The sequence below is a fragment of the Protopterus annectens genome, chromosome 4.part1 (assembly GCF_019279795.1).
Source record: "Protopterus annectens isolate FY-2018-M chromosome 4.part1, PAN1.0, whole genome shotgun sequence".
NCBI lineage: Eukaryota > Metazoa > Chordata > Ceratodontiformes > Protopteridae > Protopterus > Protopterus annectens.
In genome coordinates this window covers 495,465,817-495,486,861 of record NC_056734.1, presented here as the reverse complement: position 1 = coordinate 495,486,861, position 21,045 = coordinate 495,465,817, and the positions used below count along the sequence as shown (strand labels likewise).

The 21,045-nt window shown below is 40.4% G+C and overlaps 1 protein-coding gene across 4 annotated transcripts in view; it reads left to right on the top strand.

Moving 5' to 3' along the window:
- The window catches only part of OPA1 (OPA1 mitochondrial dynamin like GTPase), a 2,039,562-nt gene that overhangs the window by 1,193,389 nt on the left and 825,128 nt on the right, over positions 1–21,045 (top strand). For all 4 annotated transcript variants that reach the window (XM_044070302.1, XM_044070304.1, XM_044070303.1 and 1 more), the window contains one exon: positions 13,757–13,821. In XM_044070302.1, coding sequence (XP_043926237.1) covers positions 13,757–13,821 — 65 coding nt within the window. The remainder of the gene's footprint in view (positions 1–13,756; positions 13,822–21,045) is intronic.

The following is a 21,045-nucleotide window of genomic DNA, read 5'->3' as shown; positions in this document are numbered from 1 at the left end:
CCCGCAGTCGGCCAGAGTTCCAAAGTCTTGGTCTGGCGTCAGTTGCTGTCGCTTCTTCCCTGACATCAGTGCGCCAGGGGTATATAGTATGCATCCAACGCCATTTTCTTCAGTCTTTCTTGCCGCGTGGTGCCCGAAGCAGAAGCAGTTCGCAAGTGCCGGTCGGCCGACTCCTGAGATTTTCGAAGTCGAATTTCAGATCCGAAGTCTTCAATAAAGCTAAGTACCTTCGGGGGAAACCTTTTTCTTGCCTCAGACCGATGTCAGAAAAAGTTAATAATTGTATTTCTTGTGGGAAGCAAATACCTCATAAGGATTTCCACTCTTACTGTATTCCATACCTAGGCCCTGATCACGACGTCACAAGCTGTCGGTTTTGCGCTAGATTTAACAAACGCACTATAAAAAGACGTTTTGATTTTGCTTTAAACTACTTTGGCTGAAGGTTCAATTACACTATGCCGTCGGATGAGCCGATGACCTCAATACCGAAAAAACACAAAGACAAGGATAAAGACAGGCATCCGAGGTCCAAAACCGATGACGAAACCTCTTCTAGGCCAGTAGCCAGTTCTCCGGTGCTCAGTGAGGCGCTTTCGCACCCCCTGACACCCGCTACCTCAGAGCCACAGGCCGCTTCCGACTCCCACGTGGAGACATCTAGGCCTCTGGAAACTCAAGGTATTGGGCCTACGGTAACTAATCCTTCAGATGGGTCCGGTGCCGCTGAGCAGGCATCGGCTTCTGAGGGTGTTTTCAGACATTTACAACTTACCATAAAATCAACAGCCAAGACAAAGGTACCATTAAAGACAAAGAAACAAGTACAGCATTCTCCTGGACAGTCCTCCATGCCTAAGAAACAGATGCTTAAAATGGCTGAAGACCTCATTACTCTAATTAGGGGTTCCCATCCCCCTCCTGAGAAAAGGCCTAGGCAGGATACAGACTATGACTCCTCTGATCAGGTTTCCATTTCCTCTGATTCCTCTTCAGACCAGGGATACTCTCTACCCCCCTATGAGGACTCTGATGCTGAAGAATCTATCCCTTCAGCCTCTCCTCCTGAGGATTATTCTTTTGGGGAAACTTTACATACCATGAGGGAACATTTCCATTCGGAAAGTCAGGATTACTCTGAATCCAAGAAAAGGCTCAGGGATTTCCTCTTAGTGCCTCAGCACAGGCCCCTGGCTATTCCGCCTGTGCTAGATATTGTGGATGATGTGTTCTCTGAATCCAGCTTATCTCCTGACTCTTTGCCCCCTGCTCCAGCCAAGCCAGATAGGTATTATAGAGTCCCTGACTCTCACAAGTTTCTTTACAAAAACCCTTCTGCTGATCCAGAAACTATTTCCCAGGGTCCAAAAGGCGTTGAGGCTTCCATTGCGAAAAATCCAGTACCCTCTGACAGAGATTCCAGAGCTTTGGATAGATGGGGGAAGAAAGTATACACGTCTGCAACTTTAGCAGTAAGAGCTTTAAATTGCCAGTTTCACATGCTTAAGTATCAACAATATTTAATGGCTCAGTTAAAACAGAAAATACTTGCAAGCTCAGAAGCTCCTGACTGTAAAGAAATGCAGGATTTATTGCATGCATTTGAACAGGTGGGAAAACATACTCTGCAATGTGGTTTTGATTCTTTAGAGGCCTCTTGTAGAGACGCAGTTACAGGTTCTGTCATTCGAAGACATGCTTGGTTAAAAGAACAGAGTTTACCTGATCATGTTAAGGCAAAATTATTGGATGCTCCTTTACAGCATGATACCTTGTTTGGTGTTAAGGCAGAAGAGGTGTTAAAGAAAATGGAGGATAAAGCTAAATCTATGCAAACAGTCAAGGACTTCTTACAGGTACAGCCACCTTGGTTTAGTAGAAATTGGCCAACCAAGAACTGGTCCTTTCCAGTGTCAGACAGGCCACAGAGAGGCAGATACAGACGCCCAAGAGGCAGATCTCAACCCCAAGGCTCAAACAGACAACGACAGTGGGACACCTCAACCCCAAAAGGAGGTGAGGACAAGTCTCAACCTTACAGGAAACAGTCACAATGACTTTTCTCTTCGTATGCCAAGCACGTCCCTTTTGGGAGCCCCCTTAGGGGGAAAACTAGCACTTTTCTCTCAAAACTGGCAAACAATCACCCAAGACAAATGGGTTCTGAATATTGTGTCTCAAGGTTACAGATTCCACTTTCATACTTTACCAAAGCTAAAAGGAATGCCAGACCTGCCATAAAATCAATGGGCAGAGGCACAAAAACAAATTTCAGCCCTCATGGACATGAGAGCTATTCAAAAAGTACCACAGCAGGAACAAGGACAAGGATTTTACTCAAACCTCTTCCTGATCCCCAGAAAGGACAAAGCATGGAGGCCCATACTAGACCTTTCAGTTATGAATACTTACCTGGATATTCTGAAATTCAAAATGTTGACATTACAGCAGCTTCTACCCATGCTGGGCAAGAAGGCTTGGCGTGTTACTCTGGACCTCAAAGAGGCATACCTGCATGTCTCTATCAGACAAAATTGCAGAAGATACCTCAGATTCAAAGCTGGTACAATGCACTACCAATTCTCTGCACTGCCCTTTGGCTTATCTACTGCGCCCAGGGTCTTCACAAAGTGCCTGGCACCAGTAATTGCATTTTGCAGACAAAAAGGAATTCAAATATATCTATACCTGGACGACTGCCTCATTCAAGCAGAGACAAATGACATTTTTCTACAGCTTCTGGTGTTTGTGAAAAAGTTGCTAATTTCTCTAGGGTACACAGTAAACGAAAAGAAGTCAAAACTAGTACCCTCACAACAGATTACATTCCTGGGTGCCAACTTAAATACAACGGCCCAGATGGCTTACCTCACGCCAGACAAACAAGTTCAACTAACTCAATATTTTCAATTACTAGCAAAAAAGTCCCATCTACCTGCAAGAAAAATTCTGCAGGCCCTGGGATTCCTGGCATCCTGCATACTACTAATATCATATGCCAGACTGCATATGAGGAAATTACAATGGTACCTAAAAAGTGTTTGGACTCAGCACTCTCACAGTTTAGAAGCAGTAATACCAATGATTCCCTGCCTGCAACAGGAGATTCGATGGTGGGCACAGGCATGTCACCTAAACAAGGGTCAGCCGTTTACCCAACCCACAGCCAGGCAAACTCTAACAACAGATGCTTCGGATTACGCCTGGGGAGCACACATGGCAGGAAAATGCATTCAGGGCAAGTGGACCACAGACCAGATGCATCTTCACATCAATCAAAAAGAGATGTTGGCTGTTCAAAATGCCCTAACAGCTTTCAAGGACCTTCTACATCCAGGACAGCTATTACTAAAGACAGACAACACCACAGTAATGTGGTACATAAACAAGCAAGGGGGCACACATTCTTATCCCCTATGCAGGCAAGCCATGACCTTGTGGAACACAGCTCTAATGTACCAAGTTCACCTGCAAGCACAATTCCTGTCAGGAAAGAAAAATACTCTGGCAGACGACCTAAACAAAAATATCATGGACCTTTACGAATGGAAATTGAATCCACAAATCTTCAGCATGATAACGCAAAAATGGGGATGCCCAGACATAGATCTTTTTGCCTCCCCACTGAATTGCCAACTACAAAAATTCTGCACAAGGACTTATCACAAACAAGCATGGAAAGTGGATGCTCTTCAGTTCAGCTGGAAAAACCTAAAAGTGTATGCCTTCCCACCACTGCCTCTTCTTTCAAAGGTACTCCTAAAAGCCAGACAAGAAAAACCACAGATGATCCTGATTGCTCCAGACTGGCCATGCCAGCACTGGTACCCTATCTTAAGGAACTTGGCTCAGGGCCCCACCATGGATTTTGCCCAAACTTCCACACCTTCTGACTCAACAAAACAATCAGATCCTGCACTGTCAGCTCAAAACCCTAAACCTGGCTGCATGGCAAATACTTTAGTCAAACAGGCAACACCTCTCTAAAGCTGTTATGGATGTCATTTTGGAGGCCAGGAGGCCTAGCACCAGGAAGGCTTACTCAGAAAAATGGAAGAGATTCTGCGCCTGGAACCAGGCTCAAAGCCTTGACCCTCTTGTTCTAAACATTCCTCAGATTTTACAATACTTAACTGAGGTGCTGGACAGAGGCCTATCATTTTCATCAGTTAAGATCCACACCTCTGCCATTTCAGCACATTACAACACGGATCCTCCTTTATTCTCTCATCCCTTGCTAAAGCAGTATCTCAGAGGGGCTAAAAACATAAGACCACCCCAGAGAGCACCAACACCAACTTGGGACCTCAATTTAGTTTTGGAAAAACTGACCCTACCACCTTTTGAACCAGCCAATGCAGCTGATCTAAAATTTTTATCATGGAAAACAACTCTGCTCCTGGCAGTAACTTCAGCACGAAGAGTCTCAGAGCTACAAGCATTAATGACAGTGGAACCTTTTATAATTTTTCATCAGGACAGAGTATCTTTAAGGACAAACCCTACCTTTATACCAAAGGTGGTATCTAGTGTGGCTCTTAACCAAACCATCCATTTACCAACTTTTTATCCAAACCCCCAGAATAAAGGGGAGAGACTTATGCATTCTTTGGACATACACAGGCAGCTACGCTTCTACTTGGACAAAACAAAAGCTTTCAGGAAAACTGAACAACTGTTTGTAGCATATGGTGCAGGATCACAGGGCAAGGCTATCTCAAAACAGACTATATCCAAATGGATAGGACACTGTATTCGGTACTGCTGCACACAGCATGGAAAATCACTCCCTAATAACATTAGGCCACATTCCACCAGGGCAACAGCCACTTCAGCAGCCTTTCTCAGAGGAGTACCTACCAAGGAAATTTTGGAGGCTGCAACTTGGAGTTCAGTGCACACTTTTACCAAGCATTACCACTTGCCTCTTTACTCTAAATCCAGAGCAGGATTTGCCACTGCAGTTCTGCAGGGCCTCATAGCAAATCCTAACTCTTTATAGACCAGCCACCCAACCTTAGCTTTGGGATTCTACACAAGTGCAATGACTGCAGCAGTGTAACATGATGAATATAGTACAGTTTTGTACCTACCATAAATGTAGATGTTTGAGTGTTCACACTGCTGCAGTCCAGGTTACCCTCCCTCCATCCCCTCTGAACCAGCTGGACTTATCTATACCTTTCTATCCTATACAACCTTTGGGGTGTATTTGCTGGTAACTGAAGGTATTGTTTTTATTTCATATGTATATTTTTTGATTAGCAATATCTATTGCCTACCTACTTGAGGGCACCTGACATCTGGGGCAAGAAAAAACTGAAGAAAATGGCATCGGATGCATACTATATACCCCTGGCGCACTGACGTCAGGGAAGAAGCAACAGCGACCGACGCCGGACCAAGACTTTGGAACTCTGGCCAACTGCGGGACCACCTGACAGCAGGATAACCCGAGTGTGATGACTGCAGCAGTGTGAACACTCGAACATCTACATTTATGGTAGGTACAAAACTGTACTTTTTGGTGCTCATATGCCCTGAATGCATCTTCCTGCCATGTGGGCCTCCCAGGCATAATCTGATGCGTCTGTTGTTAAGGTTTGGCTGGCAGGGGGTAGAGTGAAGGGCCATCCCATGTTTTGGTGACAGGCCTTTGCCCACCATAGAAACTCCTGTTGCAGGCAGGGAATGAGAGGAATCATTGTTTCCAGATTGTGTGAATGTTGACTCCATAAACTTTTTAGGTACCATTGAAGTTTCCTCATATGCAGTCTTACATATGGAATTAGCAGGATGCCATGAAGCCCAGAGCCTGCAGAATTTGTCTTGCAGAAGACTGAGTTTTTGTTGCCATTAGTTTGAAGTAAGTAGTCAGTTGCCTTTGTTTGTCTGGCGTGAGGTAATCCATCTGGGCAGTTGTATTCAAGCTTGCACCCAGGAATGTTATCTTTTGGGAGGATACCAGTTGTGATTTCTTTTCATTTATTGTCTACCCTAGACATGTTAGAAGCCTTTTCACAAACACCAGGTGTCGAAGAAGAGTGTCCTTGTCCTCTGCCTGAATGAGACAGTTGTCAAAGTAAGGATATATTTGCATACTTCTTTGTCTGCAAAATGGAATTACTGGTGCCAGGCACTTTGTAAAGACCCTGGGCGCAGTAGATAAGCCAAAGGGCAGTGCAGAGAATTGGTAATGCATTAAGCCAGCCGTGAATCTGAGGTATCTTCTGCACAACTGTCTTATTGGGACATGCAGGTATGCCTCTTTTAGGTCTAAAATCACCAGCCAAGCTTTCTTGCCCAGCATGGGCAGAAACTGCTGCAAAGTCAGCATGTTGAATTTTGGAATGTCCAGGTATGTGTTCAAAATTGATAAATCTAGTATTGGCCGCCAGGCCTTGTCCTTTCCGGGTACCAAGAACAGTCTTGAGTAAAAACCCTATCCTTTTTCCTGTTCTGGTACTGTCGGAATGGCCCCCATATCCATGAGGGATGTAACCTGTTTCTGTGCCTCTGCCCATTGATTTTTTGGCAGATCTGGCCAACCATTTGCCATTGGCAGAGTGTGGAAATGGAATCTGTATCCCTGTGATACGATGTTTAGTACCCACTTGTCCTGGGTTATTAACTGCCAATTTTGAGCAAAAAGTGCTAATTTTCCCCCATGGGTGCTGCCAAAAGATAAGTGCTTGGTGTAGGCAGTGGGAAATCATTGGGATTGCTTTCTGTAGGTTTGCGCTTTATCTCCTCCAGATTTGTAGGTGGATGCGCCCCGTTGCTTTGACCTGTATGAGTCTTGCGCCTGGTATCTGGAAACCCTTAGAGCGTCTGGATTTTCTCCTTTGAGCTCTGTCTGACACAGGAAAGGACCAATTCTTTGTAGGCCAATGTCTACTGAATCTTGGCTGCACTTGTAAGAAGTCTTTAACAGTTTGCATAGACTTAACTTTGTCTTCCATTTTCTTTAAAACCTCTTCTGCCTTAATACCAAACAGAGAATCATGCTGTAAATGTGCATCTAGCAATTTAGCGTTAACATGATCAGGCAAATTTTGTTCCTTTAACCAGGCATGCCTCCTAATCACAGATCCAGTAACTGCGGCCCTGCAGGAGGCCTCTAAAGAATCAAAACCATATTGCAAATGATGCTTTCCATCTTGTTCAGCTGCATGCAATAATTCCTGCAATTCTTTATTTTCTGCACATTCTGAAATCAACATCATTTTCTGTTTAGCAACCCCATAACATGTTGTTGGTACTTAAGCATATGGAATTGAGAGTTTAAGGCCCTGATTGCCAAGGTTGCAGATGTATAAACCTTTTTTCCCCATCTGTCCAGTGCCCTTGAATCTCTGTCAGAGGGGGTGGGATTTTACTTTTGAGGCCTTAACTCCCTTTGGACCCTGAGAAATAGTTTCAGGATCAGCAGCAGGGTTTCTAAACAAAAATTTATGTGAGTCAGGGACCCTGTAATATCTGTCAGGCTTACTGGGAGTCGGAGGAAAGGAGTCAAGGGTCAAGCTTGACTTCGAAAACACATCATCCACAATGTCTAAAACAGGGGGAATGGCTAAAGGCTTGTGCTGAGGGAGGAGAAGGAAATCCCTGGGCCTCTTTTTTGATTCTGAGAAGTCTTGACTCTCCCAGTGAAAATGCTCCCACAAAGTATGCAAGGTTTCTCCAAATGAATAATCCTCAGCAGGAGATGCAGATGGAATAGACTCCTCAGCGTCAGAATCCTCATAGAGAGGCAAAAATAATTCCTGATCAGAAGAGGAATCAGAAGAAATAGAAACCTGATCTGAAGATTCATAGTCTGTGTCTTGCCTAGGCCTCTTATCTGGAGGGGGATGGGTACCCCTGATCAAGGTAATAAGGTCTTCAGCCATTTTGATCATCTGTTTTTTAGGCATAGAGGCCTGTGCACGTGGCACAGGCATCATTTTTTTAGTTTTAGTTGTTTTTGTCTTTGATTTTGCAGCTGTCTTTGGTTTGATATACAAATGTTGAGGTTTGAATACACCCTCAGAAGCCGGTGCCTGCTCAGCGGCTCCGGACCCATCCGAAGGAGACACATCTGTCGGGCCAATACCTTGAGTTTCTTGCGGCATGCCGGACTCCACATGGGTGTCGGTAGAGGCATGCGACTCAAAGGTAGCGGGTATCATAGGCTGCGAAAGCGCTTCACTGAGTACCGGCGACTGGCTTAGGAGAAGCTTCGTCAACGGTTTGGATCTCAACTGCCTTTCTCTGTCCTTTTCTTTGCGTTTTTTATGTACTCCGGTAGTCGGATTGCTATCTGACGACATTTCTGGGTAGATAAATCTGTTTCCAAAATACTTTGATGCAAAAATATACTGACGCTTAATAGTGCGTTGGTTAAATCTAACACAAAACCGACAGCCAGGCACGTTGTGATCAGGGCCTAGGCTAGGAATACAGTATAAATGGAAATCCTTATGAGGTATTTGCTTCCCACATGTAATGCAATTATTAACATTTTCCTGACATTGGTAAAAAGCAAGAAAAAAGTTTCCCCAATGGGGTACAGTGAAGACTTTGGTTCTGAAACTCAAACTCGAATATTTCAGTAGTTGGCCGACTGGCACTTGCGAAATGCTTCTGCTTCGGGCACCGCGCAGCAAGAAAGACTGAAGAAAATGGTGTCGGCTGCATGTTTTATACCCCTGACGACCTGATGTCATGGAGGAGGAGACAGCAACCGATGCAAGACCCAAGACTTTGGAATTCAGGCCAACTGAGAGCAACCTGCCAGCAAATTACCCAAATGTAATGACTGCAACAGTGCATACACTCGGACATCTACATTTATGGCAAGTGTACACAACTGTACTGTATATGTCCTTTTCCCCACTGTGGTGCGACCCTGGAGTTAGTATATATAGGTAGGGGGATGTGGGGGGCACCCCACCTAGTTTGATTTTATATCCTCTGGTTTGGTTTTATATTGTTCAGTAAAACCAAACTAGGTGGGGGGTTATGCCCCCTACCCTCCCAACTGTATATACCAACTCCAGGGTCGCACTACAGTGGGTAAAAGGACATATACCTTTTACTTGCCTTACAGTACTCAGACTGCCAGTACTAATTGTCAGTGAAATGAGTTTTAGGTGAAGTGAACTTTAGGTGTAGTGAAGTTTAAGTGATTTGGTGTCTGTGAAATGAATGTCTGACAAATGAGCTTGTAAAGTGAAGTAGACCCATATGTACATACATACATACAAATAAATATTTCAAACATGGGCATTAATGCTCTTCTGACTTGCCAATATACTACAACAAATGTTCCCATAGTAAGTGTCATGGATAAGATGTCCTGCCTGAACTAAATCATAATGCAGAAAGCTGAACAAAATAACCCTTAAATGCACATTAGGAAGGCTTGGCTTTGAATGCTGTGATGCAAAGATGAATGTTGGATTGTTCTGTTTACAGGTCTTTAGCCTACAGGGTAAGGGTGACTTTATCTGTTTGAGTAAATTCCTTATTTTGCTGTCCTTTTTGGGCACACAAACTCTGTATTATACAAAAAATCCTAGAAATGTCATTGACTGTGTATTTTATATATGCTTGATGTCTTTGTATAAATGTTATGATTTACTAATTCTTCAGATACAGGTTCAATGTAGATTTGAGATTTATTACTTTAGCAGTTTATCCTTTGAAGTATTTTATAGATTTAACTTCCATGACTTAAGGTGTCACCATGGGAATATGAATAAAGTGACAATTAACTGAATATTACAGTGAAAAATGTGCCTGCTTGCTTCAGTTCAGTAGGATCTGCCTCTAATAGATCCCTTTGAGGATTGCTTTACAGAATATGACACTTTGCTTTTAAAGTTTCATTCTCTTTCTTACTGCCAGCAGTGACACTTAAGACAATTAAAATGTCCTGCAAATATTGAAGATACTTTTCAGCAACCCCCTTATGGAGCAGTTTTTACACAGTTGAATTGTTAAAACAAGTACAGAAAATGTCTTGCCTTTCTTGGGAGCACATGCATCCATTTTTACAGTACATGAACAAAACCTTCACTCTTGTTGTAAGTGTGCATTTGTCATATATTTTACACACACACACACACACACACACACACACACACACACACACACACACACACACACACCACAGTGGGAAATACGTGTGCCGAGCAGGTGAAAGATGCAGGATGTGTTTGAAAGTGTACATCTGGTGTGTGTGGTGCAGGTTGTGTAAAAGGGGTGAGAAGTGGATGCAAGGCAAGATAGATGTCTGTGGGTCTCTTTGTCCTCAGCTGTGTTATTTAGAAGGCTGATTGCTTACATTTTGGGTATGTTGGAGGGGCAAAATCCCCTATCTAAGAAGTGTGTGTGTGTGTGTGTGTGTGTGTGTGTGTGTGTGTGTGTGTGTGTGTGTGTGTGTGTGTGTGTGTATGTTAGATGGTTTGTAACTTGAGTTAGTCTGCATGTGCATTGGTGTGTGTGGAATCGGTGGTGAATTTTATGTTTTGAGTAATTGAATATGTTGATGTGTTTTTCCCAACTAGAGGGTATCGACTAGCCTGATGTCTGCATTTTAGATCTATTCCAATTTAAAAACCAGCATGTGTACTACACTGCTGTGCTGTTAAAGTCAAATCATTGCAGCCCAAGAAGAAAAATTGTGAAGATTCTTCCTGGACTTTGACCCTTCTAGTCAACGGAAAACAGAGCAAACAGCATAGAATGTATGCTAGTATTATATTTTAATGTAAAAGTAGTAAAGACTTCAATGCAAGTTTACTCTGTTTAAAAACTAACTTTTATAATTTAGTGACTAAATGCTGGTCACGTTTTCCATAAGTCTTTTAACAAAAGTTTCAGTTTTTAAAATGTAATATAAAAAAATTGAGAAAACCCTTCCTGGAATATGACATTAAACCAACTCAGAAGGATTCATATTAAAATGTACAGCAGAAGAAACATATGAACTCAAAGACTGTGTCACATTACTTATATTTTGCAATAGGTTAGAGGACAAAACGCTAACCAGGAGTTACAGAAGCCTGTTTAGACTGCAGTTGAAGACAGAAAGCTATCATTTTCTGTATAAATAAACTGTTGGATTTTGAAAAGCTCCTTGGTCTTTTATCAAATGTACACATAATTTATTTTATTCATTATTGTCATTTTATAGATGTTTATCATTCCCACTGATGCACTAGCTTTTGGCTGCTTGGGTTATTTCCTGCCTAGGAAGCAACAACTGTCCTGCTTCATAAGCTTTGGCTCCCTTCCACAAATTCCCTCTCGCTGCTGATTGACCAGCACCCTGTCAGATTTTGAAAAGCTCCTCAGCCTTTATTAGATGCGCATACAATTATTTTATTCATTCTTACCATTTTGAAGATGTTCATTTTTGAAGATGTTCACCCGCGGTGGTGGTGCTGCGGTAGCGTTGTCGCCTCACAGTAAGACACTGTCCAGTTCTCAGCTAGAGCGTCTTCTGCGTGGAGACATGCGTGAATGGGCGTACCTTAGTTGAAGGTTGTGCATCAGGCCTGGCAAGCCAGTACGTAAAAATCAACTGCCAATCATTAGCGGACCGGAGTTCGCTGTGACGACCCCTAATCGGGAAAAGCCGAAAGACACAAACAAAACCATTTTGAAGATGTTCATCTTTCCCACTGCACTAGTAGCCTTTGGCTATTTGGGTTGCTTTCTGTCTAGAAAGCAGTAAGGTCCCTCCTTCTCTTTGGCTGCTGATTGGCCAGCACCAAGCAGGTAAACTGCAGATAGAAAGATGTGACTTCAGTACTTTCTTGCCACTTCACAGGAAGTGTCTAAAGAGCTTTCAAGAGCAGCAGTTGGTCTGCAGGCTCATTTCTGGCAGATAATCCCCCTGTGGGGAACCCTTCCACACTGAATTCATTGTCCTTTTTAAGATTCAAGCATATTTTTTAATTTTTACTAAAAGTGACATTTTTTCTTTAAGAAACCTAGTATTTCTTTAAATATCTGTAGTTTCATGTCTTGAAATGCCTTAATAACTTTATAGACTTATTTCTTTTCTTGGTGGCATTTTTTTGTGTTAAAAGTGCACAGGTTTTGCAAGTTGTGAGTTTAGGTATTCATGTTTTACTTAAAATGAGTGTTAAAATAATGGACATTGATTGTAGTGCTTGTGTACTTTGTGACAGCTTACCACAGTGTTTATTTTTGGCCGCAGCAGTCCAGGGAAAGGGACTACTATTCAATCAGGGATTTTATGGATTGCTTTGGGACTGTTTGAGGAAGGGGGTTGGAAAGGTGGCCTAATGATTAAGTTGTTTGCCTTACAAACACAAGGTGCAGGGTTTGAGTCTCACAAGGGATAATTGGCTAGGCTTAAAATGGCTCGCAAGGGCAGTTAGCCTAGTACTAATCTATGAACCTATGTAAGGTTGCATGTGCTGCTTGGGAACACTTACCTTTCAACTGACTCTTTTCAGCACAGCTTAACAGCAATTAGGTTCTTTTTGTCTTGGTCACAGCATGGATGCTCACTCTGGTCCTGTTGTTTCTACTTCCATTGTACCCAAAAAGAATATGCATACTAAAAGCAAGTAATTGCAGTCACTGCAGGCTCAGTCTGTGCCTCAGCTGCTGTTAATGGATCTTGTAGTGGACATTCTCTGTTCCTCAGCTCCTCCACTGGTCTCTCTGTGTTTCTGTGATGTTGCTTCTTATGTAATCACAAACAGGAGATCAGACACATCCAGTGTGGCTGGTTCAGTGTCCAGTGAGGACATGGGAAAACCATCTTCCTTTTTGGGTCTGAAAGTATACCCTGGGCGATTCTTCTCAAGGTAGTTGGGGAGCTATCCCCTAGTTGGCCTTCTTCCAGGTATACTGTACCTAGGAAAAAGAAACAAAAGGCTAGACATCTAAGGATACATCTATGGTACAAATGGATAATATTCTTAACTTAGCTAGAAGTTCATTGCAACCATTTGGTCTTGGAGTTCAAAAATTGTTACCCGAGTACTATTGTGATGCAGAAAATCCTGAATTTAGTCAGAAAAGTCTGACATTCGTAGAGGCACAGAGTTCCCTCTCCTGTGGATTCCTAAGGCCAGGACTCTGATTCTGGGGAAAGGACATATATCCCATCTCCCTTGGAGGAGTTTTCTTTTTCTGAATCTGTTTCAGGGATGGATGATGCCTTTTTTGGGAACATTTGGAGGCGCCTCCTGAAATGAGGAACTATGAGTTATTACAAGTGGATGTCTCACATTACTCCTATTCCTCCTATTTTTCCAACTATGGAGGATGTCTTTAATGCTGCCTGCAATAATCCAGATTCCCAGTCTTCAGTCCCAAGAAAGACAGATTTTATAGAGGTTCCCAGATTACCAAATTCTTGTTTTCTCACCTTTGGTCTGATTCTGCAGCCATTTCTACCTCAGCTGGCAATAGGCGTTTGGTGTATACTGTCCTATCTCCGGGGGAGTGGAGTGTAAGGTTTTGGATAGATTTGGGAGGAGAATTTTCTATTCAGCTACATTGGCTTTTAGAATTCTCAATTACCAGGGCCATGTATGGAAAGTTATTATATTGTGCTAAAACTTAAGGGAATGCTCTACTAATTTGCTTTCAGAAGATTAAGGACTTGGTCTTCTTGCATCAACTTCATTATAATAAAATTGTTTGTTGTGGCAGTCGTTTAGCAATTAAGCATTTCTACGTTGATTACATTCATATTAACATTAACACTACTTAATTGTTTTAGCCACACGCTTCAACCTTGAAACAGAGTGGAAGAACAATTTCCCAAGATTACGAGAGCTTGACAGAGTATGTAAATTTGCATGTTTTTTTAAATATTCATATAATCCATTATTAATTTAAGATTGTAGATTATTTGTTCAAAGACAAACTAGAGTGGCAAATTCACCATTTATAATATATGTTCAGTTCTGCTGTATGTGAAGGTATTTTTTTGAGGGCTTTGTGTTGTCTGTAGTGCATAGAGTTTTATGTATTCCATGATCATCAGTGATGTGAAAAACAGGAAGAGCAACTGATGAGGTGTGCTTATGTTTCTGTATATACTCTCTCACACACATACATATTTATCTATATATATGTTTGAGTGTGTGTGTGCGCGCGCATATGTAAGATTTTATTTCTATATATAACTGGATTATGTGGAATAGTCAGTTGCCTCATTCTGGGCAAGATGGCACAATTTCAGGCATTTTACAGCATTAACACAACAATAACTAGACTCACATACATATGTATATGTGTGTGTGTGTGTGTGTGTGTGTGTGTGTGTGTGTGTGTGTGTGTGTATATATATATATATATATATATATATATATATATATATATAAACTAAATTTTCATGTCAGCATACATATTTAAAAATATATTTATTTATATACATATGTATATATTTATATATATGATATGGCTTAAAATAATCAAAAATCTTTCATGTCAAACTGTGTTGTCTACATGCCTTGGTGAACAAAACAGATGATCAACAGGTGTTCGAGATTGACAGACCCAGGAATTGGGGAATATGCATTGTCCCCAGCAATTGTGCAGGCTCTGAGTTGGAATAAATAATTAGCAGGGGGTATGGGAGGAAGCAGCATGTTGTTAACATTGCTTGCTTAGAGATTAATTCTCAGAGCTTGCTCAGAATTGTGTCAACATTGTGTTATCAACATTAACTTGTCCACTTTAGTGCCATTGACATTTGGCTCATTTATTCTAGTTGACTTTATGGGTAAATTTCAATAAGTGGCTAGTAAGTGTAGTGCTAGATGCCAGGAAAAAAAGAAACACAGAGCACCTAGAAAAAAAATCATCTACAAAATTGAGGAAGAAACACTGACTGGGGAAAGTTCTGCAGCTGTTAGCAAAAAGCAATGCACCCTCCAGATATGACTTTTAGTAACTTACAGGGAGATATTAGGCAACTGCACACATACCTGTTTAAATTAACGACACACTGAGAAGTATGTCAACACCATCAACAAAAGGCTGGAAAAAAATGGAAGAAGCTTTAAACAGATATTTAGCTGAGGTGATAAATTTGAGGTTGAAATGAAGAAAAGGCTGAATATGAGACTGCTCAGGAAGAGATGTTTAAAAATAATAATAGAATTAGAGGACAAAGCACGCAGGGAAAACCTGAGATGTTTAGCTATAGCAGAGAAGCTGGAAAGAACAGACTGCATTAATTGTATGAAAGCACATATAAGCAACTGGTCTGGTATTCCACAGCAGGAGTTGTTAGTTGAAAGGGCGCATTGTATGAGGGTGCCAAATCTGGCTATGAGAAAGCAACCTAGACCTTTTAATAGTAAAGATGCAATCCTACCAGCCGAAGGAATGAATCTGACAAAACTGTGGCAGAAGGATAAAATACTAAAAGTGGGAGACAGCAGAGTGTTTGTGGAGAATAATTGCTCATTGTAAACCAGGCAGAAGTGGAGACAATCTGATAAAGTGAAATTGGTTACAGTCTGCTGAAGAGTGGCTGGGGGAAAATGAAAAGAGAAACTGGCTAGGAGATAATGTTCTGAAAGCATTCAGGGGTTTCCCCCGCTGGGAGTGATATAAAGATAAGACAAAACCAGTTAGCACTTAGAAGCACAGACTGCACCATGTGACTTTGCATGGATAATCTTTCTTTTAGGTTAACTCAAGTCTATGAGTGTGGATGTCAGTTTGGGACATTGGTTCCTAGTAGGAGGGTAAAACTTCATAAAGATGTACATAGTTTTGTGTGTTAGTATTACATTAGTAGGTTTTAGGGGGTATTGGGACTTTTTTGAGGACTTTCAATAGAACAAAAATGTTTGTAAGATGTAACATAGACTCAAATTGATATGACAAGAAACAACTATATCATAGTTCAAACTGCCAAACAGAGCATACATATAACACAAAAGCTGGAACCAGACATTTAACAGAAAAGGTGTTATACTTAAAAGGTGAGAATAATAACTTTTTAATGGAGTTGTGCCTTCTGTAATGTCTTTAAATGTCAATAGTCTCACATATAAATAGAAAAAACAAATAGTGAACTGTATTGAAAAATGTAGAGTGCAAATAAATATGTAACAGGAGACAAACTTGGAAAGAATGAACGTGAATTTGATAAAGAGGTTTTCAGGATGGTTATTCAGCAGAATATCTGGGACATAGTTAAAGGGGAGTATTTATATTAATTGCAAGAGGAGCTTCAATACTGATAGAATAGGATAAAAAAAATATAATGTCAGGTTTGTACTACTAATGGACTACTGGAAAGGGCGGAGGATTACACTGGTATGTATTTATATTCAACCTAAAACTGCTATAGTGGAGCGTAAGAAAATTCTGGGAGAAATAATCATTTTTCAGCAAGGAATATTATAAGTGGGGACTGGAATTTGATTTGCAGCAGTGAAGATATGTCTGGGGAGCCCAGAAGGGAAAGTATAACAAAGTAGGGTCGATTTTTGAAGAAATTTATATAACTATTTGGCATGGAAGATGTGAATTCAGTAATAGGAGTTTGGAGTGAATTTGCATATTATTCCCTAAGATGTAAAAACTGGGCTAGGCTAGACAGAATTTAAATTTCAGAGGAACATGCACGGTTAATACACACCCAATAACTATTTCAGATCATACACCAATAATAACTAAAATAAAAACTCAAGGTAATGAAATAAGAAAGAGACACTGATCCTTTCCCACCAATATGTTGAAAAGAGAGAAATTTAAGGAATGGGTAGTGGAGATTATTCATATTCGAGGGATATAAATTACTTCTGAAAATATAGCTAGGGCGTGGGATAAAATTAAGGTGGAAATAAAAGAAAGGGAGCTATGTTTAAGAGGTAACAAGAATTGTTTAGAGAAACTGACAAAAGTATTGCAGAATAGGGGGACTCTCACAGAACAAGAGGAGGATCAAATGCACAATGCTAAGCAGAAAATAAGGGATTAGCTTAATAATATACATGAGTTTAGAAAGATTGGTGCTAAGCAACTGTTTTTTGATAATAACACTAAAGCATAAAATCTTTTAGCACAACAACTTAGGTAACAAAGTAGAAAGGGCTGTTGCCAAACTTAGGGAGCCTATAACAAGGAACATAACAAGATACTGTAGAGGTATTAGAAGTATTTCTCAAATTGTATGAAAGTATATATAAAGCAGAGAAATATGAAAATCAAGAAAAGGTACAAATGGAAATGTTTATGGGAGAATTAAATATGCCAAGGTTAAAGGTAGATGAGTCTCAATTGCTAACGGTTAGGATAGGAGGAGATGAGATAAAAATTGTGATTTATAACCAGTCTACAGGAAAGTCCCTGGGAATAGATGGTATTCCTGTAGAAGTTTGGATGCTAGGAGGGAAAAAACTGATAAAGATCTGGAAGGTTTTGTTTAACAATATTTTAAGTGGAGTACAAGTACCAATATCATGGAAGAAAGCATTGGTGGCTGTAATACCTAAAGAAGGTAAAGATCCATCAGATGCAGCTTCATACAGGCCCATTTCAATAATAAACCATGATAGTAAAGTGTTCATGTTTATAATGGCTAAAAGAATGGCAAAACTAAAGCCAAAATTGATAGATATGGATCTGTGCGGTTTTGTGGAGGGGAGGCAAACATTTGACAACATTAACAGAACATTAATGATCCAGTGGGAAGCAGAATGTAAGAAAATACCATTGTTGATGGTGGGTCTTGCTGCAGAGAAAGCATTTGACAGAGTAAGCTGGGACTTTATGAGCAGGGCAATGGAAGCATTTGCATTTCCTGAAAAAATGATAAGGTTGATTAGGAAGATATATGAGGGATTGGAGGTGAAAATTAAAGTGGGTAGGGTCCTCTCTGTTAATTTCTACTTGAGCAGAGGAACCAGCCAGGAGTGTCCTCTTTCCCCTTTGTTATTTACATTATATTTAGAACCATTGGCAAAGAAAATAAGGGACTCAGAAATTCAAGGACATAATTGGTATTTTAGTCAAGAAAAGCTGGCTGTATTTACAGATGATGTTTTATACCTGATAAAGCCAAAAATAAATATTACAGTGTTGTAGAATGTTTTGCGACTGTTTCAGATTTTTGGGGGGTACAGAATTAATGAAGCTAAAACAAAGGCAATAGCAGTAAGTTATGTACCCACATATGAATTGGTTCAGCAATATCCATATTTATGGGGACATATAAAATTAAGTATTTATATAGATTAAAAATGATTCTCGTGTAGCACCTAAGGATGCGTAGGAAGAGAAGTAAACAAAAGATAATACAAAAACTGAGAAAATGTAAGGTTTGTTATATGGATAGTAAGATACAAGTAGTTAAAATATTTTTATTTCCATTAGTTTTGTACACAGGTCAGGCATATTTTATTAACCAGAGGAGAAGTTGTGGATACAGATTAATAAAGAGCTGAAGGAATTTATCTGAGAGGGGAAATGGCAAGAGTCAAGTGGGATAAGCTGATTATTCCAGTAAAACAGGGCGGATTAGCATTACCCAATTTGAGGGGGGTATTTCAGAGCTACACAGTTAAGGCTCCTATACATAGCAGAAGCAGAAAACTGTAATTCAAAGTGAAAAGGGGAAGCTCAAGAAAAAAGGAGAGGCTGGGATTTTGGATGCAGGCCTTTAATGAGAATAACAATATTCATACAGAATATTATATCTGTAAAATAGCAGAAAGTATCCTAAGAAGTAAGCCAACAGTGGAATAGAGAAAGCAAATTCTGCTGATAGGGATAACTGCAATTAGAGATGTATACAGTAGGCAAGACGGGGCTGGAATTTATTATTGAAAATTGACAAAGGAACCAAGGTACTGAGAGCAAATAGCTAGAGGGCAAAATGATAGAATGGGAAGACACCAAGAATTTCTTTGGATTGCAGGTTAGAGATTGCCTTGCCTATCAAGGATTAGTATCAGAGTATAGGCAAAGAAAAGAAATAGGGGTCCAAAATGAAAGACCAGCACTGGTAGAGTTTTTAGTAGAATCTAGAACAGAAGCTACCATTAAAAAGGAATACTTACTAGAGCGTATAAAATATTGCATGATAACTATAAGAATCAATCAGAGGAGGCTAGAACGAATTGGGAAGAGAAATTAGATAAGCATGTCACATAGAAACAATGGGAGGATATATGTATGTCTCCCAAATATGCAACAAAATGTAGAGGATTTAGGATTTTTGCTTGGTAATGTTTACATAGATATTTTTATACCCCAAGAATACTCCAGAGAATTTTTCCTCAGGTAGACAGCAAATGTTGGGAGGAGTGACGGAAGAAAGAAGTAATTGGGAACATATTTTCTGGGAGTGTGGTGAGTTAGCAGACTTTAATGATTCCCTGCGGAATGCACTATCAGAGATACTGGGTGGGCAGATTGGTGTGATGAGGGAGATGATTTTTTCTGAACTATGAATCAGAATTGCCTAGAAGTGGTAGGGAATTGCTGTCTCTAGTTATGGTGATGTCAAAAATAGAATTCAAATCTAAACCAACTATACTAGAAGTAGTGAATACAGTAACAGAGAAAACAACTGGAAAAAAAACATCAAATGATCAACATTAGGCACATTGATGCTTATAGAATATGTAGTAGTTAGTCTCAGTGAATGCAAAAAACATTGCAACAGAATGAAAAAGAAAATGTATTTATTTATTTATTTGCAGTTAGTTTACCAGGATAGTACATTGGGCCAAAAAGAACCCGTTTTCAATGGAGTCCTGGGGAGAAAAGCTCCAAAAATCAGGCAGATTAGGTACATACAGGATTACTACTAAAATTATACAAAAGTAAAAGATAAAACATTATGGTCAAAATTTACAAGCATTCAAAACAATACAATACAATGAGGATTATTGTGAGGTAAACATGATGAGACAGTGATGTTGTTTTACAATATGGAGTGGTTTTTCAGTAGGCAGATAAGATTTGTTAGGTAAAGTGAGGTAATCATATGTTTATGAGGGGTGAGAGCAAGAGCATTCCCATTGGGACTTTAGATGTGTATGAAGAGATTTTTTGAACATGTGCTGGTTGGAGGTGGTGCGTATGGATGGTGGGAGTGAGTTCCAAAGGCGGGCTAGGTTAAAGGATAGTAGGTGTTTGCCTGGGGGATGGGATGGTTTATGAACTTCTAGTAGGTTTTGATTGTTAGATCTTAAGACTCTATTTGGTAGGTGCATTTTAAAGGCAGAAGATAGGGAGGGACAAAGAGAGGGGCTGAGAATGAGCTTATGAGCTAAAGTCAGTTGTATATATGTGAGGTGATTGGGTAGTTCAAGCCAATTTAGTTTTAGGAGAGAGGAACAGTGATGGGTGGATGATCTATGGCTGTTAGCGAATTTGGCGATTTTATTATAGCAGGAAGCAAGCTGGTTTTTTAGAGAGGTCTGCAGATTAGTTAACAGTGGAGCCCCATAGAGGAGGGAGGGGATAAGAAAGGAGGAAGTGAGAGTGATTTTGGAGGAGCTTGTAAGGTACTGATTCTGCCGGTAGAGCATACCTAGTTTTCGATGGGTTTTTTTTTATATTTAGTTGTAGATGGGAATTGAAATTGAGCCGATTGTCTATTTGTACACCAAGTAACTTGGTTTCAGACACCAGTTCCAGGGGTGTGTTATCTTGGCTTGTGATAGAGAAGGTGTTTATGTTGAAGTAGGTGGCTTTAGAAGGGGTAAATACCATTAGCTTTGTTTTGGAGGCATTGAGGGCTAAGTGATTTATTTTCATCCAATGTTCTGTGATTGAAAAAGCTTCTTGAGTAAGTTTTTGAAGCAAGGAGGAAGAGGTGGCAGAGCAGATAATGGTAGAATCGTCTGCATATTGGATGATGTTAGCGAATGGAATGGATTTGTGGAAATCATTTATAAATATATTAAAAAGAAGGGGACCAAGAATCGATCCTTGTGGAACTCCAGTGGGGGTACTAAGGAAAGAGGAAGTGGCCTTTTTCCATTTTACGGCTTGGTGTCTATTTGATAAATAGCTGGAGAACCAATTTATGGT